General features: G+C 36.2%; 1 protein-coding gene across 4 annotated transcripts in view; it reads right to left on the bottom strand.

The window, feature by feature from the left end:
* STXBP5 (syntaxin binding protein 5) overlaps window positions 1–26538 on the bottom strand; it is a 173560-nt gene that overhangs the window by 62964 nt on the left and 84058 nt on the right. For all 4 annotated transcript variants that reach the window (XM_043592558.1, XM_043592556.1, XM_043592557.1 and 1 more), the window contains exons 10-18: window positions 22773–22927; window positions 21529–21601; window positions 18312–18459; window positions 18038–18105; window positions 17677–17717; window positions 16577–16797; window positions 15879–16057; window positions 4270–4395; window positions 2514–2665 (exon numbers count right to left, since the gene is read on the bottom strand). In XM_043592558.1, coding sequence (XP_043448493.1) covers window positions 2514–2665; window positions 4270–4395; window positions 15879–16057; window positions 16577–16797; window positions 17677–17717; window positions 18038–18105; window positions 18312–18459; window positions 21529–21601; window positions 22773–22927 — 1163 coding nt within the window. The remainder of the gene's footprint in view (window positions 1–2513; window positions 2666–4269; window positions 4396–15878; window positions 16058–16576; window positions 16798–17676; window positions 17718–18037; window positions 18106–18311; window positions 18460–21528; window positions 21602–22772; window positions 22928–26538) is intronic.

Here is a 26538-nt window from a genome sequence, read left to right as displayed (position 1 = left end):
CATTTTCAGAGACACTTCTCCAAAACTTTTGAAAATCTGTTTCCTGAAGTCAGGAATAGCTTCGTACCTCTAATTCCCTTCTTTATAATTATCAACTTCCAAGACTAAGTAACTTATTTCTCATGGGTCTATCATGTTCACATCACTATGCAGATCTTATTAGGGTCTAAAATTATATTCAGAACAGAAATTTCCCTTTTGTATCCTTCACGGAGTCAAAAAGTGGTCAGCAAAACATGACACATACTAGCCTGTTTCACTTTTGTTATAATTAAGACTTTCAGCAGATACACACAGGTGGTTGAAATACTTTATCACTGCTTGCCCCTGTAACAGCCTCATAATTTTTATTATGAAAACACTGTACATATTTTAGTTATGGGTTCAACTATATTTTAATACAGCTGTAAAACCCTTAGACAGTAATGCCTATAAAATAATTTCATCAGTGACACCTTACTTGTTATGAAAACGTATTAGAATCTACTAGTATTAAAACATTTTTCCAAACTAATCTTTAAAAAAAATAGAAGAACCTGGTGGTATTTGGGCTATACTTCCAGAATATATTATAAAACACACCTTTTTTGCAAGAATATAATTTTATCAATGCAATTAAAGAATTTTAGTGTCAATTATCTCACATTTAATTTTATTTGAAATATAAATAATTACAGTATTTTAGAATTAAGGCATAAATATCCTTAAAATGTTAAATCACATTTTAAAATAACTTTCTTTTAATTTTATTTAATACATAATCCTAAATGTTATTACTGCTGAGCATAAGTATCTTAAGATGACTAAAGAAAAATTCAAATTGTTCTCCTGTGCCTAAACATCAAATAATATAAATAATATTACAAGATTTACTCTAGAATAAAATAAGATGCAATAGAATTTAAGAAAGAAATATTTTTGAAATCAGACGGTAAAACTGGTTTCTATCCTTGGATTAGTTTAGGTATTTAATTTCTGGAAATTTTATGAAACTATGATGAGGTATCAGGAATAAGATAAATGAATTTTAGGAGCAAGTTTTTACTTGCTCTGTGGTAAAACTGCCAAAAGTACTTGTCTTCTCTACCATGACAATGTTTTAACTTTCTAACATTATAAATATACATTAGTCTAAACTAAATATTAGTTTCTTTTGCTTTATTAAAAAAACTGGATTCGGATGCAAACATTTCAATGGCTATTTTCACATACATATTATAGATGAACTCAAGTAACGAGGACAAACATTTAGATATGTAATTTAGAAATATAATGCTGTTAAAAGCTCTTTTAAAAATAAATGAGAAAAAATGATTTTACATACAACAAACATGCTGTGACTTAACTGATATGGAATAACTTACTTAAGGAAGAACGGAGTTTTTTCACGGATTCAGAATATAAGCTAGAAAGGCCGCACATGCAAGAAGTCACAATCAGCCCACCTTAGTGAAGCAATGAAAAGCGAAGAAGAAAAAAAAAAGGAGACAAAGATACTAGAATGGTATGGTTGGGAAAATTTCTGCTGAAGATAGCGCGAGACGAAATGATCACACACAAAAACAAAAATGGAAAAGAAAGTTCAACCATCAAGCTAAAGTGACAGTAAGGTCTATATCCCACCACCTTTTTCTTCTTCTGTCACGAACTGTGATAAAGGTAGCACTAGCTAATTATGTCATGAGAGCAAATGAGAAATGAATCTCAGGGAGAATTTTAATTCGGAGAGGCTGAGTTATAAGTATATACGTGAGCTTCTCCGTGTTCCACTGCACACTGGCATTCTGCAAACGGGCTAAGTCAGCCAGAGATACGGCTCCCCTTAATCCCTGGCCCAGTGGAACAGGTCCTGAGGAGACTGGAACCTGTAGGCCAGTAATTGCTGCAGGCCTCACTAATATACCCCAAGGGCCAGAGATCCAATACTATGGGGGTAAAAAAAAGTGGGGGGGTGAGGAGTACTGGTATAGATAACCAACCAGACATATGAAAACATTTAAAATTAGACTACTTATGCAGAAAACACAAAAGAGTCCTACAAAGAGAATTCTTAATGGGTTTGGGTTTACATTGGATCAAGGCTATCTAAAACACTGTATTTTCATAGAATTCAAATTCACTTTTGCATTTACATTTTTTTCACATAGGAAATGCTCCCTCTAAATTAAATAGTTGGAACAATGAATTTTTGGTCTCACAATACCAAGTAATAAAAGGGGAAAAACTTTGAAATTAACTTTTGTTTCACAATAATGAGACAAATTTTCATCTCATAATTTAGCTGAAGAAGCTTGCCACTGTGGTTCTTTCCCAACATTAATTAAAATCCTAAAACAAAAGCAAAATCTAATAATAATACAAAACAAAGAAGGCTCTAAACTTTTACTAGTTTTTGACAGTTTATATATATAGACTAAGTCAGACAAGCTATTTATCTCACTGAAGTACTTATATTCACAGAAGTAGCTTTAGTATTTATAGAAATCCTAAAACTCAGGACTTTTTCTTTATACCTCCTGAAGGTTGTCGAGATTTACGAGGAGACCGGGGTTCTCTCCGATAAGGATCATTGGAGCCATATAATTCAATAGTGCCCAGGTTGAGGAGTACTGCTTTCTGGAGGTAGTCTACCATAGCAATGCCATTACAATTGCCAAAAACTACCCTGGGAATAGGAAAAGAGCAAATACTTTAGCATAAACAAGTATAAGGATACATACTTGTAGTCTTGAAGGCTGAAAAAGAAGAAGGATGGGTTTTTCACAAAATTCCTCTCTGAAACTGCAGACTATCAGAGGCATGGAAACACAGGTTACACATTACGTATGCCTTCTCATGGAACTGTACAGATCTTCTGCAGACATTAATGATTACAAATCAATATCATTAAAAAAGAAGTTGGCATAGGAAGTGAAGCATGATCATAGTCATAAATCCCTATCCTAGGAAATGTGACATGTATTTTTTTTTTTTTTTTGACTTAAGGGTATTTTGAGCAGCTCAAAAGTTGTGGTAATCCCTATAGTCAAGAATAAAACTAGAAAGCATTAAATCTTGGAGGTCTCCCTTTGGAGTATTCCAAATACCTTCCCAATAATAAGTCAGGAGCTACAAACCAAACAATTATGAATAAAGAAATTTTACTCTTTTAAGATGTCTTAAACCAGGAGTTGAAAACTGAAATGTATAGAGGGAGGGGCTTTGTAAGTAATACGAACGGGCCAGACAAGGGCTGGAGTGAACTGGAGAGTGTATGACCCCTCTAAAGAGAAAAAGCTTCAACTCCATTTCTGCTGACGACTGTTAAGGAGGAATGGAGACATGGGCCAGATGATCAGGTTTTTGAGTTGAAGTTTTAAATATGGATTGCATAGTAAATTATCTTGGCAAGTAGTTCAAATGTCAAAAATATACAAAAAAGGGCTAAATGCAATGTTAACTGTGAGCCCAATGAGCCTGTGATCAACTGATGTGCAACTTCCTTTAAAACTTCCTACTAGTTATTTTTCTTATTCCCTCCTTCCTTTATGGTTGTGGGCAGTGAAATATTAACAAGGAGAGGTTTGTGTTCTTATATTGTGGGGCAGCAAACCGAAGACATGAGAGAAAACCAGCTCAGACTATAGCCAATTTTAGCTAGGTATACATCCTCAAGAGACAGGTTGAGTGATGACAGAGGAGGAAGAAGAAAGATCAATGAGTCCCAAGGACTACATCAAGGAGACCCACATACCAGGAAATGGCCCTGGGACTGCACAGTGAGTGTGTGGCTTCTCTGATACCACAGTGCTGATTTTTAAAAAAACAAAAATACTCTATGAGTCTACCAAATTATAGTAAAAAGTAAGTCTAATTAATACTAAATACTTGAAGGCATGAATCGATAATACACCTGCAGTATAAATACTTCAATAAACTATTACTATGCTTTTACAATTTATACAAGTGAACTTTGAAAGTTAGCTTAGCACAAAGTCTTCTGAGTTCATGCTGTTAGACCTCCATTATACTGAGTATTAATAAGGAAATCATTTCTGAGAGTAGAGCCAGGAGATGGTATATTGACTTCAAACCTTTATCCCAATTCATTAGGAAGCAGTATAAGCATACTCAGAGTAAATTATCTGAAACAGAATTATATTCCAAACAAATGCTGAATTTGATCTGAAATTAAAGTTATACAACTTTTTCACTGATGCTATAATGAAGATCATCTTTTCTATTTTTAAAAATAAAAGAATGTATGAAAAACACATAAATTATACTCACAATCCATAGGAAGAATTGACTGCCAGGCTGGTTATTTGTTGTGGTGGTTCTCCACTCACCCACACCAACTGAATAACTAGTTCTGTCTGATAACCTGGAGACTGTTTAAGTGGTGAATTTTTAACTCTGTAATAAAGGATAATATATTACCTTTTAACCCATCTTCAAGTATCTTATTAGCTCATGTAGCTATAAAGTCATGCATAAATAACTATACAAAACATAACTTTATATATGAAATTGTACTAAACACATGAAAAAAAAAAACAAACGAATCCTGTTCTCTAGAGGCATTTAATGTGGTTAGAAACAAAACCTGTATGTGAAAACAAAAATAAGAAATCATATGTAAGTTCCCATTATAAATTCAGGGCTTAGAAGTGGGGAGGGAGAAAACGAGAATGAGTAGGAAGGGGAAGGAGAAATGGGGAGAAGAATGAGGAGAACGAGAAGCCCAAGAATTAACAAGAGGGGGAAAAATCCAATCAGAAAAAAAAAAAAAATCGAGGAGTTGCGGCAAGATGGCGGCTTAGGAGGACGCTGGGCTCACCGCACGTCCTGCTGATCACTTAGATTCCATCTACATCTGCCTAAATAACCCAGAAAACCGCCAGAGGATTAGCAGAACGGAGTCGCCGGAGCCAAACGCAGACGAGAGGCCCACGGAAGAGGGTAGGAAGGGCGGCGAGGCGGTGCGCGCTCCACGGACTGGCGGGAGGGAGCCGGGGCGGAGGGGCGGCTCGCGGGCCAAGCAGAGCCCCCGAGTCTGGCTGGCAAAAGCGGAGGGGCCGGGCGGACTGTGTTCCGACAGCAAGCGCGACTTAGCCTCTGGGAGGTCATAAGTTAACAGCTCTGCTCGGAAAGCAGGAAGGCTGGAGGACAAAGGGAGGGGGAGCTGCTGAGCCCCCTGACAACAGAGCTCAGTTTGGTGGGGAACAAAGGCGCTCCTCAGCGCCATCTCCCCCGCCCATCCCCCAGCCGAAATCCCAAAGGGAACTGGTTCCTGCCAGGGAACTTGCTCGCTCCCCGCAAACACCCAACTCTGCGCTTCTGCGGAGCCAAACCTCCAGCAGAGGATCTGACTCCCTCCCGCTGCCACAGGGCCCCTCCTGAAGTGGATCACCTAAGGAGAAGCGATCTAAGCCTGCCCCTCCTGCCCCCGAGCACCTTGCCTACCCACCCCAGCTAATACGCCAGATCCCCAGCATCACAAGCCTGGCAGGGTGCAAGTAGCCCAGACGAGCCACACCACCCCACAGTGAATCCCGCCCCTAGGAGAGGGGAAGAGAAGGCACACACCAGTCTGACTGTGGCCCCAGCGGTGGGCTGGGGGCAGACATCAGGTCTGACTGCGGCCCCGCCCACCAACTCCAGGTATACACCACAGCACAGGGGAAGTGCCCTGCAGGTCCTCACCACGCCAGGGACTATCCAAAATGACCAAGCGGAAGAATTCCCCTCAGAAGAATCTCCAGGAAATAACAACAGCTAATGAGCTGATCAAAAAGGACTTAAATAACATAACAGAAAGTGAATTTAGAATAATAGTCATAAAATTAATCGCTGGGCTTGAAAACAGTATACAGGACAGCAGAGAATCTCTTGCTACAGAGATCAAGGGACTAAGGAACAGTCACGAGGAGCTGAAAAACGCTTTAAACGAAATGCATAACAAAATGGAAACCACCACAGCTCGGCTTGAAGAGGCAGAGGAGAGAATAGGTGAACTAGAAGATAAAGTTATGGAAAAAGAGGAAGCTGAGAAAGAGAGAGATAAAAAAATCCAGGAGTATGAGGGGAAAATTAGAGAATTAAGTGATACACTAAAAAGAAATAATATACGCATAATTGGTATCCCAGAGGAGGAAGAGAGAGGGAAAGGTGCTGAAGGGGTACTTGAAGAAATAATAGCTGAGAACTTCCCTGAACTGGGGAAGGAAAAAGGCATTGAAATCCAAGAGGCACAGAGAACTCCCTTCAGACGTAACTTGAATCGATCTTCTGCACGACATATCATAGTGAAACTGGCAAAATACAAGGATAAAGAGAAAATTCTGAAAGCAGCAAGGGGTAAACGTGCCCTCACATATAAAGGGAGACCTATAAGACTCGTGACTGATCTCTCTTTTGAAACTTGGCAGGCCAGAAAGAATTGGCACGAGATTTTCAGGGTGCTAGACAGAAAAAATATGCAGCCAAGAATCCTTTATCCAGCAAGTCTGTCATTTAGAATAGAAGGAGAGATAAAGGTCTTCCCAAACAAACAAAAACTGAAGGAATTTGTCACCACTAAACCAGCCCTACAAGAGATCCTAAGGGGGACCCTGTGAGACAAAGTCCCAGAGACATCACTATAAGCATAAAACATACAGACATCACAATGACTCTAAACCCGTATCTTTCTATAATAACACTGAATGTAAATGGATTAAATGCACCAACCAAAAGACATAGGGTATCAGAATGGATAAAAAAACAAGACCCATCTATTTGCTGTCTACAAGAGACTCATTTTAGATCTGAGGACACCTTTAGATTGAGAGTGAGGGGATGGAGAACTATTTATCATGCGACTGGAAGCCAAAAGAAAGCTGGAGTAGCCATACTTATATCAGACAAACTAGACTTTAAATTAAAGGCTGTAACAAGAGATGAAGAAGGACATTATATAATAGTTACAGGGTCTATCCATCAGGAAGAGCTAACAATTATAAATGTCTATGCGCCGAATACCAGAGCCCCCAAATATATAAAACAATTACTCATAAACATAAGCAACCTTATTGATAAGAATGTGGTAATTGCAGGGGACTTTAATACACCACTTACAGAAATGGATAGATCATCTAGACACATGGTCAATAAAGAAACAAGGGCCCTGAATGAGACATTGGATCAGATGGACTTGACAGATATATTTAGAACTCTGCATCCCAAAGCAACAGAATATACTTTCTTCTCGAGTGCACATGGAACATTCTCCAAGATAGATCATATACTGGGTCACAAAACAGCCCTTCATAAGTTTACAAGAATTGAAATTATACCATGCTTACTTTCAGACCACAATGCTATGAAGCTTGAAATCAACCACAGAAAAAAGTCTGGAAAACCTCCAAAAGCATGGAGGTTAAAGAACACCCTACTAACGAATGAGTGGGTCAACCAGGCAATTAGAGAAGAAATTAAAAAATATATGGAAACAAATGAAAATGAAAATACAACAATCCAAACGCTTTGGGACGCAGCAAAGGCAGTCCTGAGAGGAAAATACGTTGCAATCCAGGCCTATCTCAAGAAACAAAAAAAATCCCAAATACAAAATCTAACAGCACACCTAAAGGAACTAGAAGCAGAGCAGCAAAGGCAGCCTAAGCCCAGCAGAAGAAGAGAAATAATAAAGATCAGAGCAGAAATAAACAATATAGAAACTAAAAAAACTGTAGAGCAGATAAACGAAACCAAGAGTTGGTTTTTTGAAAAAATAAACAAAATTGACAAACCTCTAGCCAGGCTTCTCAAAAAGAAAAGGGAGATGACCCAAATAGATAAAATCATGAATGAAAATGGAATTATTACAACCAATCCCTCAGAGATACAAACAATTATCAGGGAATACTATGAAAAATTATATGCCAACAAACTGGACAACCTGGAAGAAATGGACAAATTCCTGAACAACCACACTCTTCCAAAACTCAATCAGGAGGAAATAGAAAGCTTGAACAGACCCATAACCAGTGAAGAAATTGAATCGGTTATCAAAAATCTCCCAACAAATAAGAGTCCAGGACCAGATGGCTTCCCAGGGGAGTTCTACCAGACGTTTAAAGCAGAGATAATACCTATCCTTCTCAAGCTATTCCAAGAAATAGAAAGGGAAGGAAAACTTCCAGACTCATTCTATGAAGCCAGTATTACTTTGATTCCTAAACCAGACAGAGATCCAGTAAAAAAAGAGAACTACAGGCCAATATCCCTGATGAATATGGATGCAAAAATTCTCAATAAGCTACTAGCAAATCGAATTCAACGGCATATAAAAAGAATTATTCACCATGATCAAGTGGGATTCATTCCTGGGATGCAGGGCTGGTTCAACATTCGCAAATCAATCAACGTGATACATCACATTAACAAAAAAAGAGAGAAGAACCATATGATCCTGTCAATCGATGCACAAAAGGCCTTTCACAAAATTCCAGCACCCTTTCTTAATAAAAACCCTTGAGAAAGTCGGGATAGAAGGAACATACTTAAAGATCATAAAAGCCATTTATGAAAAGCCCACAGCTAACATCATCCTCAACGGGGAAAAACTGAGAGCTTTTTCCCTGAGATCAGGAACACGACAAGGATGCCCACTCTCACCGCTGCTGTTTAACATAGTGCTGGAAGTTCTAGCATCAGCAATCAGACAACAAAAGGAAATCAAAGGCATCAAAATTGGCAAAGATGAAGTCAAGCTTTCGCTTTTTGCAGATGACATGATATTATACATGGAAAATCCGATAGACTCTAGCAAAAGTCTGCTAGAACTGATACAGGAATTCAGCAAAGTTGCAGGATACAAAATCAATGTACAGAAATCAGTTGCATTCTTATACACTAACAATGAAGCAACAGAAAGACAAATAAAGAAACTGATCCCATTCACAATTGCACCAAGAAGCATAAAATACCTAGGAATAAATCTAACCAAAGAGGTAAAGGATCTGTATACTGAAAACTATAGAAAGCTTATGAAGGAAATTGAAGAAGATTTAAAGAAATGGAAAGACATTCCCTGCTCATGGATTGGAAAAATAAATATTGTCAAAATGTCAATACTACCCAAAGCTATCTACACATTCAATGCAATCCCAATCAAAATTGCACCAGCATTCTTCTCGAAACTAGAACAAGCAATCCTAAAATTCATATGGAACCACAAAAGGCCCCAAATAGCCAAAGGAATTTTGAAGAAGAAGACCAAAGCAGGAGGCATCACAATCCCAGACTTTAGCCTCTACTACAAAGCTGTCATCATCAAGACAGCATGGTATTGGCACCAAAACAGACACATAGACCAATGGAATAGAATAGAAACCCCAGAACTAGACCCACAAATGTACGGCCAACTCATCTTTGACAAAGCAGGAAAGAACATCCAATGGAAAAAAGACAGCCTCTTTAACAAATGGTGCTGGGAGAACTGGACAGCAACATGCAGAAGGTTGAAACTAGACCACTTTCTCACACCATTCACAAAAATAAACTCAAAATGGATAAAGGACCTAAATGTGAGACAGGAAACCATCAAAACCTTAGAGGAGAAAGCAGGAAAAGACCTCTCTGACCTCAGCCGTAGCAATCTCTTACTCGACACATCCCCAAAGGCAAGGGAATTAAAAGCAAAAGTGAATTACTGGGACCTTATGAAGATAAAAAGCTTCTGCACAGCAAAGGAAACAACCAACAAAACTAAAAGGCAACCAACGGAATGGGAAAAGATATTCGCAAATGACATATCGGACAAAGGGCTAGTATCCAAAATCTATAAAGAGCTCACCAAACTCCACACCCAAAAAACAAATAACCCAGTGAAGAAATGGGCAGAAAACATGAATAGACACTTCTCTAAAGAAGACATCCAGATGGCCAACAGGCACATGAAAAGATGTTCAGCGTCGCTCCTCATCAGGGAAATACAAATCAAAACCACACTCAGGTATCACCTCACGCCAGTCAGAGTGGCCAAAATGAACAAATCAGGAGACTATAGATGCTGGAGAGGATGTGGAGAAACGGGAACCCTCTTGCACTGTTGGTGGGAATGCAAATTGGTGCAGCTGCTCTGGAAAGCAGTGTGGAGGTTCCTCAGAAAATTAAAAATAGACCTACCCTATGACCCAGCAATAGCACTGCTAGGAATTTATCCAAGGGATACAGGAGCACTGATGCATAGGGCCACTTGTACCCCAATGTTCATAGCAGAACTCTCAACAATAGCCAAATTATGGAAAGAGCCTAAATGTCCATCAACTGATGAATGGATAAAGAAATTGTGGTTTATATACACAATGGAATATTACGTGGCAAGGAGAAAAAAATGAAATATGGCCTTTTGTAGCAACGTGGATGGAACTGGAGAGTGTGATGCTAAGTGAAATAAGCCATACAGAGAAAGACAGATACCATATGGTTTCACTCTTATGTGGATCCTGAGAAACTTCACAGGAACCCATGGGGGAGGGGAAGGGAAAAAAAAAAAAAGAGGTTAGAATGGGAGAGAGCCAAAGCATAAGAGACTTAAAAACTGAGAACAAACGGAGGGTTGATGGGGGGTGGGAGGGAGGAGAGGGTGGGTGATGGGTATTGAGGAGGGCACCTTTTGGGATGAGCACTGGGTGTTGTATGGAAACCAATTTGTCAATAAATTTCATTAAAAAAAAAAAATCGAAGTTAGAAAAGTACCTAAAAAAATGGGGTGGGGGGGGTGGGGAGTAAAAGTAGACTTAAATATATAGGGCACCTGGGTGGCACAGTTGGTTAAGCGTCTGACTCTTGATTTCAGCTCAGGTTATGATTTCACAGTTTGTGGGATTAAGCCCTAAATCAAGCTCTGCACTGACAGCAGGGAACCTGCTTGGGATTCTCTCTCTCCCTCTCTCTCTCTGCCCCTCCCTTGCGTGCTTTCTCTCTCTCAAAATAAATAAACACTTAAAAAAACATAAAATCAAGCTGTAAATATATGGCTTAATTAAAAGTGGCCAAAACAAAATGAGTTAAATGAGTAAAAAAAAAATTGTGAGAAATTTATTTTTGTGTGTATGACACTTTAACGATTAAAAAAAAATGTACTCTTTGAGTTTTGATTGCAGACTCTTTCCCCAATAGTTACTGAATAGGTGTTCAAAATATATTGCTTTTGCAAACATATGCAAACAAGGAGGAAACCCTTAGTCAAAGATTAACAAGTGTGGAAGTTTGTCCACAGTGGAAGTGTGTGTAGTAACAGTGAGAAATCAGTACAGCAGGATAGGCCAGGGTGAGAAGTTAGAGGGTCTTCAGCGCCTCACTGCAAAAGTCTGATATTGGTAGAAAGAACTGAGGGCTTTTGAAAAGCTAGCATTTAAGTCCTGGCTCTGCCATTTTCCAACTATCTTCTTATCTAAAAAGTGGGAATATTACTACCTAATCACAGTGCGGAGACATTTTGAGTGGCTATGAAAGAGCTGTCAATGGTCAAATTACACAAAAGTAATATATTTTTATTATTTTAAGGAATTAAAAGCCAAATGAAGGTTTATAAGAAATACTTTGGGAAGATTAATTTGGTGGAGATTTACAAGATGAAGTAGGATCGGAGAACAATTAGGAAGTACCTGTAATTCTGAAGTAAAACAGTAAGAAAAAGGTAGATTTGGAACATATTGAAGTAAGAATTGAAAAATGCTTGTACACTCCATGAAGGCAAAAACCCTGCAGTTACTTTTAACACTAGCACAGAAGAGGCACTCAATATTTACTGAATGAATGAATGAGCTGAAGGTTCATCAGAGGTAGATCACGGGAGAAAAAGAGTACAGAGTGATTTTAAGTTAAGGAAAGGAAGGAAGGCATGAAGGAAAGAAGGAAGGAAGGAAGGAAAGAAGGAAGGAAAGAAGAGGAGAGAAGGAAAGAAAAAGAAAAGAAAGAGAAAAAATAAAATGTCAGAATGAAGAGCTAGTTTTACAGGAATATGCGGTAAGTTTGAGGTGATGGTAGGATTTTCAAGTGAACTACTAGTAAAAAAACAAATGTATTCCCAAGCCTCACTTTATTGAGTAAAGTCATACAAAATTTTTTACAGTACTTGTTACACACATGTCAGGGGGAGCGAGGGAGTGGTTTATCAGTCGGAGACTTTCTAAGGCATACAGTTACTTAAATACCATACCTTTAATACGCGTACCAGGAAACTTCAAGTGGATTTGGAAGATAACATTTTTTTTTTCTTTAATGTAAGTAATTTATTTTTGTGGGTGATTACTATTTAAAAAAAAAATCTACTTTGACTTTAAGGTGAGAACATTTTTTGATTGCTAAGACTCCTCCAATAACTGCTCTTGTGAAACTTAAGCAAAGCCTGGTTACTTCAGCAATTTTTGAGGCTTCTGCCTTGGAGGGACAGTCTCATGGAAGAAGGAAGGGCAGAAAGAAAACTATGCAATATTAAATCTCCTAATACCAATCTCAGAGGTAAGGATGCCTTTGAGTCATTTAGTTGATACTTGTAGTGAAGAAGACTGTCACCCCTGGTCTTTAGGGTGTGTTAGCCAAATTTTACGGTAAACATGAATCACTTAGGGTCCTCCAAATATGAACCAAGTTACAGTTGCTTTTCCCTATGCAAAGTCTGTAAGGCAATACACTCGGAACCGTATGCTGGCCGAGGCAGAAGTTCTGGCTTTTCTCAGGGACGTACCCCCAATCAGTGGCAGCCGTCCATCTCAAGATAGAAATGAAGACAGTATTTTTCTGAATAGAAGATTCTGAGTGTGTTATTTTCTCCTTATATGAATTAGGTAAGCTTCAAAGAAGTCGAACCTAATTACCTCATGCTGGCATATTTAATATGCACATTAAATCAGAACCTCAAGAGCAGAGCAAGCATTCACGGGTAATATTACAAGTGCGTACGTGGGCACATTTAAAACTTCAGTGATAAAGACACACAGAATTCATGGAATTCTTAAATTACTTACAAGAGACCAAAAAAAAAAAAAGAAGTTATTAAGCAAAAATAAGCCATGCAAGCCTGCTACAAAATCCCTAATTGGTAAAAAACTGGAAAATGGATCAAGTAATGACAGGATAGGTTAGATTTAAAAATGCAAAATGAGGGGTGCCTGGGTGGCTCAGTTGGTTAAGCGTCCACCTTCAGCTCAGGTCATGATCTCACGGTTCGTGGGTTTGAGCCCCAGTTTGGGCTCTGTGCTGACAGCTCAGAGCCTGGAGCCTGTTTTGGATTCTGTGTCTCCCTCTCTCTCTGCCCCTCCCCCGTTCATGCTCTGTCTCTCTCTCAAAAATAAACAAACATTAAAAAAAAATTCAAAATGAGGGAAAAAAATGCAAAATGGGGATGGGTGGGTGTAACATTTTATGTCTATAATGATTACATGCAAGTTATTTTAATGATTTTAATATATGTAAATTAAGGTTTACTTTTTAAAGACAAGGGGTTGAACCTTTGTGAAAAGCTCCATAATTTGTACAAATGTATTTTAAATGTCAAAATAATGTTGGAGGCTTTGCAGTTTCAATTGTTTATCTGCTTTGACAAATAAACCGCAAAAGCACAATTAAAATACTAAAAACATAAATTTTATTGGTAAAGGGAGTAAATCAAATAGCTTTTAAAATGATTCTTCAAAGGAACAAGTACATACAAAACCATTTTGTATAAAAGACAAACAAAAAACTCGGGGCACCTGAGTAGGCTCAGGATAGCTCAGTGGGTTAAGTGTCCAACTCTTGGTTTCAGCTTGGGTCATGATCTCACAGTTGTGAGTTCAAGTCCAGCCTGGGGCACTGTGGAGCCTGCTTGGGACTGACACACTCTCTCTCTCTCTCTCTTTCATGCTCTCTTTCTCAAAAATAAATAAACTTTAAAAGGCAAAACGAAACTCAGTATTAGTTACTTTAGTATCAGTTTAGTTAGATCTCTGACATTTAAAAACCGAATTTTGCGACTGTGGACTAAAACAACGTGAAGTTACCAGAAAACTATTAAAAAGAAAAAATGAGGTATAACTCAGATTGCCTCCAAAAGCACTAGTGAATATGTCGATTTTAGACAAAAATCTCAAAACTCTGCCACCAAAAAGGTTACCAAAATAAACGTCAAAGACAAATTGTACTAAACAGGCTTATAAGACTTACATTTAATAAAAGGCTGGAGAAATACACATTAAAATCAGAAGAGCATTAATAGAAATTTTACAAGTTTAAGTTTAAAGCAAAATAGTACTGAAAAAGTAAAAGGGAAGAATGTAGAATTCTGTATTTCCAAGTCTCATTCTAGTTAAACATGTGCCAGAACCGCAGCAAAAAGGAATTGTGTGCATGTATGTACATGAGAAAGAGAAAAGACGTGAGGCCTTTCTAAGAAACGCAGTTGCTTAACCTCGATGCTTGTATGTTTTCGATCAGATCAGCATTTCTCATTGCTGGCATCAGCCGCCTTCTGAGCTGGAAAGTTCTTTGTTGGGGGCACTATTCTGCACACTTGAGCATCACCCCTGGCCTGCATGCACTAGATGCAACAGCACCCTGTTCCTACTGTTGTGACAAGTAATAACGGCTCCGGATATTGCCAAATGCATGCAGAGGAGCAAAATCACCCCTTTTGAGGATCATTAACACAAAACACATAATCTAAAATTTATATAAACACATAAAGGTATAATTTTTAAAAAGTCTATACATTTTAAATGATGATGATATAAAAAAAATCTGCCCTATGTTTGGGGTGAGCGCATTTTTGGGTACCAAGACCTTCTCCATAGTAATTCCTTCACGAAGTGAGGAGACGCTGGCAGATCTAAAACAAAACCAGGACAAACCTGGTTCTTTCAACTGACGTAAATTCTCTCTCAGCAGCCATCTCTACCTTGAATCTACTAATCTGGGCTTTTGCTCAACTCTTACACTGAATTTTTGTTTACATTTTCCACAACGACAGTCATTACCCTAACTGACTTCTCTGTAAATGTAATTAATCACAGTCTTCATAAAATTTTTCAGTGGTCTTAACTCTTTCCTCATTGTTTTATTTCTCTGCCATATTTAAGGCCCATACCCTTGAAAAAGTTAATACTCAGTAATATAAATTAGAAGAAAAGAATGTTTTATCTAATTTATTCCTATATAAAAGCAAAATGTATTCAAATCTGGAATGCCACAATAAAGGCATTTAAATGACGATACTGTTGTGCTAGACAAGATTCAGAAATACAAGAAAATGATCACAAAAAAACTGAATCTCTAAATATCAAAAAAACAGAATTTTCAGAGTGGTGGAAAGCACTCTAAATACACATTTGAGGGGCGCCTGGGTGGCTCAGTCGGTTAAGCGTCCAACTTCGGCTCAGGTCATGATCTTGCGGTTCTTGAGTTCAAGCCCCACATCAGGCTCTGTGCTGACAGCCCAGAGCCTGGAGCCTACTGCAGATTCTGTGTCTCCCTCACTTTCTGCCCCTCCCCCACTCATACTGTCTCTCTCTCTCAAAAATAAATAAGCATTAAAAAAATTTTTTTTAAATATACATTTGATCCATCTATGAATCCAAACTAGAAAACATCCAAGGATTTGGAGGATTGAGCTGCATACACAGGAAAGATCCATGCTGTCCTACCAGTATTGTTTACAGATCAAATCTTAGCACTTCAAAGACAAAATCACAGAATTCAATCATATTCCTCTTGTTGCCACAGAAAAATAAATTGGATTAACCACAGCAAAACAAAGAAAGAAATGTTATGTCATTTTTCTCTATCACAGGAAAATATTATTCTAGTAATGTTTATAATTTACTTAAACGAAAAAATAGTTTCCAAAACATCTGCATTTTTTTATAACTTACTTTAAACAAGGGACATTATCACGAAGTCCGTCAGATGAACTGCTACTGGTAGAAGGATGAGACTGAGGAGGAATGGGCTGAGGAGTGGCGCCCCCTACAGGTGTCGGCAAAGGTGGTGCCTGCTCACCCTCGGGGGATTCCACATCACTTATCTCATATAACAATCGAACTTCAAGCATCTGTTGTAAAAGAAAGACAGTTCACCTACTACTAATAATTATTCACTTTATTACGATTCACACTCATACACACATACACTTCAGTGGAAACATGCTGTAAGGGTAAAAATTTAGCCACGATTTCTAAAGGTAAAGATTTAGGAAAGAAAAAAAAAATGTTTCTGACTCAGCGTTTCAAAAATGATAGTGTGTGTGTGTGTGTGTGTGTGCGCGCGTGTGCGCGCAAGAACACACGATGATTTTAGAATTCACAGCATGCCTGTTAGTACCAAATTAGAGTATGCTCATATTCATATTAACTTTCCTTAAATGAAACACATAATATACATAAGGATTTAAATGCTCACTAAAAAGATATAGATTAAAATACACTATTTTCCACAAAAGACAGATGGCAATGTAAACACTTAAGTGTTTTTAAAAATTCTAGAAAAAAACGACTGCAAATAATCTCCTAAATAATTAAAAAAAAATTAAATGTTAGACATCTGACACTGAAAATAATTAAGAGACTATTACCGGAATGACTTCTGTAATCACTTCTTGTTTGCTGAATCTATAAATAATGACATGAGCTGAAACTCCAGCTATGCACAGCATTCTACTTTCCGGACACCAGGAGATGATCTGAATGGCATATGGATCTTCATCTACAATATCTGTGTTTGGCCTGTCATCTTTATTTCTTGACTTTTCAAATACTTTAGATGTCTTTAGTTTATATAATACTTGCAGAGTTACTAGAAAAAAAAGATAATATATGTTAAACATTTTAATATAAAAAGAACAAATCTAAAGTAATATTTGATCACTCATATTATCTAAGGAAAATAGCCAATATTTATTCGAACCATATTTTTATTCCCAGGTCTACATTTCTCTATTATTCTTTTAGAAAATGCATTCATTGGACCTATTGACCAAAAGAAAGGTGTACCTGTATTCATTAAAAACAAAAACAAAAAAACTCATCATGATGATGAATTTAGATAACCTGAAAAAAAATCAATGACAAAAATATTCTGTGAAAAGAAAAAAGTATAAATATAATGAAAATAAAGAACATTTTTGCTTTCTAAAATGATTTTCTACTTACTTTCACTACAAATGGTGCTAGTACATCTCATATTTCTATATGATGAAACACAAAATATCCTGAGTTAACTGGAATCTCACTGCTTGCTATGTGTATTTTGCAAACATTGATGATTCAAAGCATTCTTTCCTTTTTTGCTATTGTGTAACCAACATGTATATTCCACAAAGAAAATACAAATTACTGTTAGCCGAGCATCAGGCATTATTCTACAAATTTCTGTTGATTTGAAACACATTCTCACTTTTCTTAATTCTGAGTTAAAAAGAGAAGGTTTGAAGAAATTTTGAAAAGGATCTGATTACTTCTGCTGAGAATTTTTCTTGACTGACTAGACAGTATCCTTAAAAATATCTTAACGTCTATCAAGAATTTTAAACTCATATACTTGATAAATCAGTTATTAAATCGATAGTTTCCAAATTTTATACTAAATGTTGATTATGTAATTATTATAAAACAGGTTATATAAAAGCAATGATTATATAACAAACATATAACAAATAATATTCAAAATACTTACTTGCAGAAGCATCCCAGAACTTAACAGATCCATCAGCATGCCTATGAAAAGGAAATGAGTTAAAACTGTGATGATACAAAGGAAAAAATATTACATTTTTTCTTTCTTTGAAGTATACTGTTATTTGCACATGATCTTAGCCAAAAGGCCGAGAAGTGATGAAGTATACTGTTATTTGAAAAGTTAGCCACCAAACGAGGAAAGGTAAAAAATTCAGGGTAAGTTGGCAGGTTCCAGACAAAAACATTTTTTAATATGCTACAGCATAAAGGAAAGCACTACCTGCCCAATTAATTAACGTCCATGTAGTCTTTGTATTTAGCCATTATTGGTTTAGTGGTGAAAACAGGCTTTTACTTACCCTGTAATAATTATTTCTGGGTAACTTTGAACACCTAAGCCCCAATTACCTCCATTAATGGGCCATTCCTATAAGAAAAGATTATAGTATAAAGCAACTTTCAAGCATCTTCATATATATATTTCTATGATAACAGTAAACAACGTATTTTGCTCCAAAAAAGGATTTTCTATATATTTTCTCTAGAAAAGGTATACATGTTATCAAATATTCCAAGGTGATAAATATAAAACACTGAAATGCAACATTAAATACTAAAACTCATGTTCAATACCTTTTTGCTGTAACCTTGACGTTTCTGTCTAGCTCCAACAGAATAAAGTGCAGGAATGAGGTCCACAGGACAATCAGCAAAATATTCGCAACATGTGACAGGGGATTCGTGTATACTCAAAGGGTAGGGATTTTCAAATATAGGATATCTTTAACAATAGGAAAAGAAAAATATTTATGTATTTAATAAAATTAACACAACAATGAAAACTTTTAAAAATTATTTACATCTTTGGAACAAAAACAATATTTAAAATTTGATTAAGGATAACATTCTCTGAAGGCCCATATAACATATTATCTAAATTCATATTTTATATTTTGGAATACAGTGCTCTTCTCCATATTTTTGGAAATTACATACATTCTGTCACAGAGATTTAATAGATTTAATTTATGCAAATATGTAAAAAATGACATCTTCTATAATGCAAGTTGCTCAGTTAGACTAGTAAAGAGAAAAGCTGCAGCTGGAAATACATACCATGTGGCACACACTGGACTAAGTGCTTTATATAGACATTTATCTTCTTTACTTCTCACACCACACTTACGATGTAGAAATTTTATGGAGGAACGAAAACTTAGAGTAATGTGCCAAAGGCATGCCAGCCGGCAAGGAGAAGCCAAATTTAAACTATGCTCTTAACTGTAAAGATCTCAATCAACAGATTCCTCATTTTTATGTCAAATAACACAAATTTTCAGTTATCTTCTCCATCAATGTAATGCCTAGTGCAATATTTAATCTAGAGATGCTCTCTTGTTTTAGTGATAATCTAAATAAAAGTCTACCTTAAAGGTTTCCTAGATAGGAAATTATTTCATTAAATAAAGCAAAAAATGCTTTCAAAAATCTTAAAGTAAAATCCTAACTAAACGTACAATGATATTTCTTTTCTGGTTTGAATTCCTTGAGAATGGTTACTTAAAAATATCTGGAAAACCAGCAACTGGCCCTAAAAAGTCTCAGAAGTTTAGAGTGGCTCATCTGCAAAAATTGTATGTATTCATCAGTCTACCACTGACAATAATTTAAAAATTAGAAAAGAATAAATTCAGAAAAGCCCTTTTTAGATTTCAAAATGAAGTGAACTGTCATCACTCCTTCCTCGAACACACATAAAAACACAGAAGAAAAATTCAAACAAAAACATGAATTTAAAAAAATGGCAGGTAACTTTTTTCTCTTTATAAACATACTTTATAATCCTTAGGCACAATGACTCTACTATTACCATACATTTAACTGATACGTTTGCTAAATAAAATGCCTAGTCACAGGTTATTTGGACAATATTTTCTTTAACTTAAATACATATCAGTATAGACCACAGGCAAAAAGTCCCACTATTTGAAAACTTAGCTAATGAAAAAAAAGTCATATTTAAAACAAATTTTTTTAATGTTATTTTTGAGAGAGAGAGAGAGACAGAGACAGAGCATAAGCGAGGGAGGGGCAGAGAGAAAGAGGGAGACACAGAATCGGAAGCAGGCTCCAGGCTTTGTGCTGACAGCTCAAGCCCACAGACCATGAGATCATGACCTAAGCCAAAGTTGGGAGCCTAACGGACTGAGCCACCCCAGGCGCCCCCAAAAATAAAATCATATTAAGAATAAGTTATTCCAAGACTGCCCTTTAGAAATACTGTTTTCAAATTCTTTTCCACTATAGTCTTGTAATTTTCAAAAAGTAAAAAAAAAATGATCATTACAGGTAGTACATATTAAGTTGATATGAATCTAGTAGTACCTTAAAATAAGGTAAATAATACTGTTGATACTTAAATAAGGTAAATAATACTGTTAATACTTGTACTTCCGGGTTTCCCAATCCAGGTACTATTCACATTTTGGATCAGATAATTCTTTATTATAAGGGACTGTCCTGTTCATTGTGGATGTTTAGCAGCAACCCTGTCCATCACTAGATGCCAATATCATCTAGAAAAGATGTTTACACAGATACAATCAAGTATCTTCTGGGGGGGGGGGGCAAATTGCCCATAATTGAGAAACACTGAGATCCTAAATGGGTAAACACAATTAAATTTTCATGACTATTTCAAGAGATACAAATAAATAATGTAATATTCTTGCATTCAAAGAATTTATCATCTATGTTGGAAAAAGGAGAATATGGCAAATACCACAAAAAGTTGCAAAGGAGCTATGGTGGCAATTTATACACCAGGTATGATATACCTGGTTAAGAGAGAGGAGAAAAAGTTTAAATGTTTATTTAATTTTGAGAGAGAGAGAGAGAGAGAGAGAGAGAGAGCAAGAGCACAAGCAGGAGAGGGGCAGAAAAAGAGGGAGACACAGAATCCAAAGCAGGCTCCAGGTTCTGAGCTGTCAGCACAGAGCCCACATGGGCTCAAACCCACAAACCACGAGATCATGACCTGAGCCGAAGTCAGACACGCAACCGACTGAGCCACCCAGGGGCCCCTAGAAGAGGAAGTTGAATGAGGAAAAGAGGACTGACTTTGAAAGTTATCTGGAGTTTGGATGGCAGTGAAGCAAGTGGAGTTTGCAGCCATTGGGAACTATATAAGAAAAGACATTGAAGTATGATGTTTGTTTAATACACAGTTCAGTTTTTCTAGGGAATAAGGCACCTGTAGGAAGACAGTGAGAAATCAAGTCAGAAAGGTATCCTAAATTCCTTACTGTGTGGAGAAGCAGGCTGAGAAGGTGCTTTCAAATAATAAAACAGTAGAGATCATAGTGGTTTAAAGAGGAGAATAACAGGGCACCGCTTGGCTCAGTCAGTAGAGTATGGGACCCTTGAAAGAGGAGAGTGACAAGCTGGGTGCTGCATGTACAATTACTCTGACAACGGTATTCATGACAGTGCCACAGAGAGTGCATGTGGGTGGGGAGGCCACAGAGCTTATCTGGAGGTAAACTGTGATGGGATGAATTCTGCACTTATTTTGTGTGCCCCCAGAGTGTCCCAGTATTAGGTTGAATTATATGAAATTTCAGAAATTCAAGAAATTCTGACTTAAAAAATAGAAATTCTGTGTGAGCAACATACTAGCGAAATCTGGCAGGTAATTAGAAATGTGTGTCTGAAACTCTAAAAGAGGCCAACATTATGGATATAAATATAGAGTTTTCAAAAAAAAAAAAAAAGAAATAGCCAACCCTATGCTAAAAAGAGTCTTTTCTACCATATACTAAAATAATCTCTCACCAAATTTTATTCTTACCCATTCTGTGCAAGGTCTATAAGTACTAAATCCTTTTCGAGAAGAACCACCACAGCATATGGTTCCTGAAAATCTGGAATAGGAAAACAATGCATAAATAACAGTTTTAAATATGGAATAAGACAGCAAATTAGATAATACACATTGCTTTTTTAAAAATTTTTGTTCCATTCTCTCAAGTATGTAACAATCTGATCTTGCACTTCATGTAATTTAAGACTACTTGGTTTTAAATGAGATAAATCTATATAACTCATACAAAATTACTTCAATTTTGTAAAGACGAATAAAACAAGAAGTTCACAGTAACTTCTATGGTATTGCAAAATCCAAGGCAGGACATGGGCAACAAACCCAAAATTTAAATCTGAATATCCATAAGAACAATTCTTATTCTTGTCTCTCATAGGAACTCAGTAGAGTATCACTACAATACTATAATCTCTTTCTTAGATATTTTGTACGCACTTGTTAATTATAAAATGTGTTATAGCTTTACATTTCAATTAGCTTCAAATGAAACAAAAAAGATCCAGATTTCAATTCCTCTTGAAAGGATACACGCTAGCTGTTATGGTTAATTTTATGTGTCACTAGTCTCTGATTTGGTGCCCACTTGTTTGGTTAAACACCAATTTAGATGTTGCTGGGAAGGTATTTTTTAGATGTGATAAACGTTTAAATCAGCAGACTCCCAGTAAAGGAGATTATCAGGTATAATGTGGGTGGGATTCATCCAATCAGTTGAAGGCCTGAAGAGAGAAGACAGGCTTTCTAAAAAGGAAGCAATTCTGCCTCAAGACAGCAACATCAACTCCCAAATTTTCAGCCTGCCATGTGCTTGATCAATTTGATTTATCACCCTCAATTGTGTGAACCAATTTCTTAAAATAAATTCCTTATTCCTCTCTCCTCTCCTTATGTGCTATCAGTTCTGTTTCTCTGGAGAACCTTGATCAATTAATACACTAGTGTTTTATAGAGTTTTAAAATGTTGCTTAATGTGGGCAGTTCTGTTTAACCTTCAGTAGCACTAACTACTACTATGTCATATTAAACAGATAAAGCTTATTAAACAAAATTAACTTCTGAAATAAAACTTACAAAGTTATGAAGACAGAATCTCTCCCCCAGAAGAGTGACAGCATACTAGGATAAGGAAACTATTTAGAAAACAAACAGGTCTTTGTTCTGAATAGCAGATATCCACAGAGAATACGTTTTAAAGATGCAAAGCTTATTACCATTTGGGTATGGTGTTTCACATAGCGTTAGAAAATCCACAATTGAATAGTCCATTTCCAGCACAGCAGTACTTTTCCCATGCATAACTGTTAAGCAGGGTCTTCTTCCTACAGTATCATAGGACAAACCTCCTGATAAAATAATAAAAGGTTCCCTGGAAGTAAAATACATAGGTGGGATTATAAACACCATAATGAAGACTACTTTCTTGCTGTGTTATACATTTTTTACTTAGTGACATAATGAAATCTTAAATTCTAACATTTTTATGTGTGATTTAATTGAATAATCACAGGTGGGTTTTTTAATTGCATTAGGTAAGACCCAGGTGAATTCATGAAAATTAACCTACAGTAAGAATGAACATTGACCATATATGACGCTCTCATACCTCCCCCCTTGATCCCTAAAAATTTTTCCTTTACCTTCTTTATATAATTGTCAAAAAATTCTCTCTGGGTTTCTATTGGTTAAGTGTCTTGAATGCACTGCTTTTATTTTCAATCCTGATAACCAGGCCTTCTCAACAGAAGGTCTAAAAGAGAATGTTAATGACCCATGGCATCCACTGTATGTAATGAATTAACTTCTCATTGATGTATCAGGAATATACTAGCTATAAGTCACCCTTGAGAAAACAGTCACTCAAAATCATTTTCTGTAGGGCTCACTTCTGGAATTTTGGCTGGTATGCTTTCAAACCACAGTGCCCGTGTACATCACCAGCTGTCAGCCTGCCACTTCTAATCAGCTCTACAACTCTGTCTCCCTATCAGTCATTACTTCATGATTTATCTAGACCCACTTTTTAAAACTCCTAAATATGCAAAACACAAAACATCTTTTTGTATGTTCTGACCTGTGTGTATTTATCTTTGTCTTGCTTATTCATGTTTTTTGTCCATGTTTTCATTGTATTAGTAATCCTCTTCTAATTATTTACTAAGAGTTCCTTGCATTCTAAGGGATGGCTCTTGATCTGCCACATGTCTCACCATTTATAGGTGGGGAAGTTATTTACATTAACAGATGATTTCAAAAATTTGATACAAGATTTTCTTGAATCTTTTCGTGTATGATTTTTAGGTAGTTTCTGAATGTTTCCTCTAAGGTCAGTAGATCTATTTTCCTCCTCCTTACATCTGGTATAAAGAGTATATAATAACATGTAGTGGTTAAAAGTGCTAGTTCTTGTGTTCAACTTGAAGCTTGTTTGTTGTTACATGGCTGTGAATAATGAGATAATAAGATTAAGCAATATTTTATTACTTGAAACAAAAAAGTGCTAGTTCTGGAACTAAACTACCTGAGTTTAAATTAAATCTCAGCTCTGGCTTTACTTTCTGTGTGATGTTGGACAAGCTGCTTAACCTCTTTGTGCCTAGCTTTTGCATCTATAAGATGGAGTCTGAGTGGTAAGCATCTACCCTCAATTACTGAATTGATATACACAAAGCACTGGGGTCAATGTCTGTAACACAGTACACCTTTGGTAACAGTTATGTATTATTATTACTAGTAACAGTTATCTATTATTATTACTATTATCATCAAATTACCATTATCATCCATTGTGAAAGTTTTCCTTCTTTTGATATGTGCAAAGAAACATTAAAATTTCTAAATTATATTTATTTTTATCAAAACAAGAATAAACTCCACTAATAGAGTAGTAGCACAAGTGTGTAATCTATAACTAAATATAAAAAATATAAAATATAACTAAATATATATATTAAATATATACTAAATATACTAATATATAGTAATATAGTAATATAGTATATAGTAATATAGTAATTTAGTAAATATACTAAATATAACTAAATATAAAAATATTAAAAAAAAAAACAGTATTAATAACATAAGAACCAGGAAAAGGGAGATGCTCTGCTACATTACAGAATAAAATTTCCATGGAAACCTGGCTAGGTTTCCATTATTGACCAGGTAAATCACCAGTTTATTAGATAAACTGTTAATATGGCATTAAATAACACCATGGCAACTAGGTAGGTTTATCCTCAAAGACAACTAAGTGTGTATTCAATGGCCTTGTCAGTTGTCTGTACTTCTTTTCTAAACTTAGGAGAAAAAATATACAATGAAAAAAATAAGAATAAAAACATATGAACAAAAAAATATGAGTAAGAAATAGTTTCAAAGACATACCAAGGTAATATTCTTTTTCATAATAATAAAAGTTTCCCAAGTCTAACAATAAATGCACATATATATATATATAAAGATGTATTTTTCCTTTTTTATTTTATGTGCTGTTTAAAAAAATCATCTAAGTTTGCAGGTTATATTTTTTTCCATTATAATGAACCAAACTTTGAAGAATAAATATTAATGACATGAATGTTTTATAAGAAAGTAGTCATAAATACAATGATAAAACAAGGTTAAATATTTTAACACCAGATAGTGAAAATTATATAAATACAGAGTCTTGTTGGCATTTGGAATTACATAAAAACTTCTACAAATCTATATTATTTCTAGGTAAAGTAAGAATTATGGAGGTGGAGAATACTGTTGTTTTTAAACAAAAGGTTAGCTTTTTTGATGTTATAATAAGGCTTGGAGATAATATAATTTTTATCTCATAACTTTAAGATTTGAATTTGAGTAGAATTTCTTTCAATGATGTTGGGTTCTCTTCAAGACCATTTTTGAAGACATGCACATTTGAAAGGTGTCTGGACATTTTATAATTTTGATTGAAAATTTTAAGAGCCTAGACACTTCTAACTCCTTTATCCTTCTGATTAACCTCCCCCAGGCTGGCCTTGTCAAAAGGTTTGGCTCAAGTTGGTTTCCATACGAACCATGCTTTATTTAAGGAGGTATTTCTATCTAAAACTCCATTTGTATAACTAGTTTGCTCATCTCAGTTCTATAACATTCCCCATTTTCTTTGAGCACCTGTATTCCTGTGCTCTCACATCCAGTCTACATGAACAAGCACACTGCAACAATGTTCCAAAGAAAAGAAAACAAAGTGAAATGGTGGGCTGGCTGTGAGGAAGGGGATAGGGCAGTTACTGTAAGAGTGGTCAGAAAAGATCCCTAAGTAATGACAGATGAGCGGGGCCAGAACAGTGAAGAGCCAGCCACTCAAAGAGCCTGGGGTTGGGGGAAAGGATGTACATTCCAGGCAGTAGGAATGACCATTGCAAAGACCCCGGGTCAGGAATGAGGTTGGTATACCTGAGGAACCAAATGGCCAGTGGGGGCACAGCAGAGTAAAGCAATCCATGGTAATAGAGGACATGACTCCAAATCTTGTACAACACATCCTGTTTTCTCCATTAGGATCTCAAGAACTTGTCTCCTCCATTTCATCCCCGTAATTACTTTTGTTCTGACCCTAATAACCTACAGCTGAAATTATTACAATAGCATTTGCACTTGTTTATTGCCTGAGATATACTTCCCCTAACTTTCTGTTGACTCTAAAAATTTTTAAATTTGAGTAGAATTTCTTTCAATGATGTTGGGTGCTCTTCAAGACCATCATTTTTGAAGACCTCCACAAGAGAAAGGTGTCTGGACATTTTATAATTTTGCATCATTATCTCCTCAGAAAAACCTTCCCTGACCTACTCATCCTGATTGAGCTGGGTGCCTTTCCTGTGTTCCTAAGCATCCTGCGCCTACTTCCCTTCAGCACTTACCACACGGAATTGTCATTATGTTTATTTATCTAAGCTCCTTCAGGACACATAGTGTATAATTTACCTCTGCATTCCCAGGCCC

Source organism: Prionailurus bengalensis, chromosome B2, assembly GCF_016509475.1.
Source record: "Prionailurus bengalensis isolate Pbe53 chromosome B2, Fcat_Pben_1.1_paternal_pri, whole genome shotgun sequence".
Taxonomy (NCBI): Eukaryota; Metazoa; Chordata; class Mammalia; order Carnivora; family Felidae; genus Prionailurus; species Prionailurus bengalensis.
Note: the sequence above shows the minus strand (reverse complement) of the source record. Positions and strands in the feature narration are given on the sequence as shown.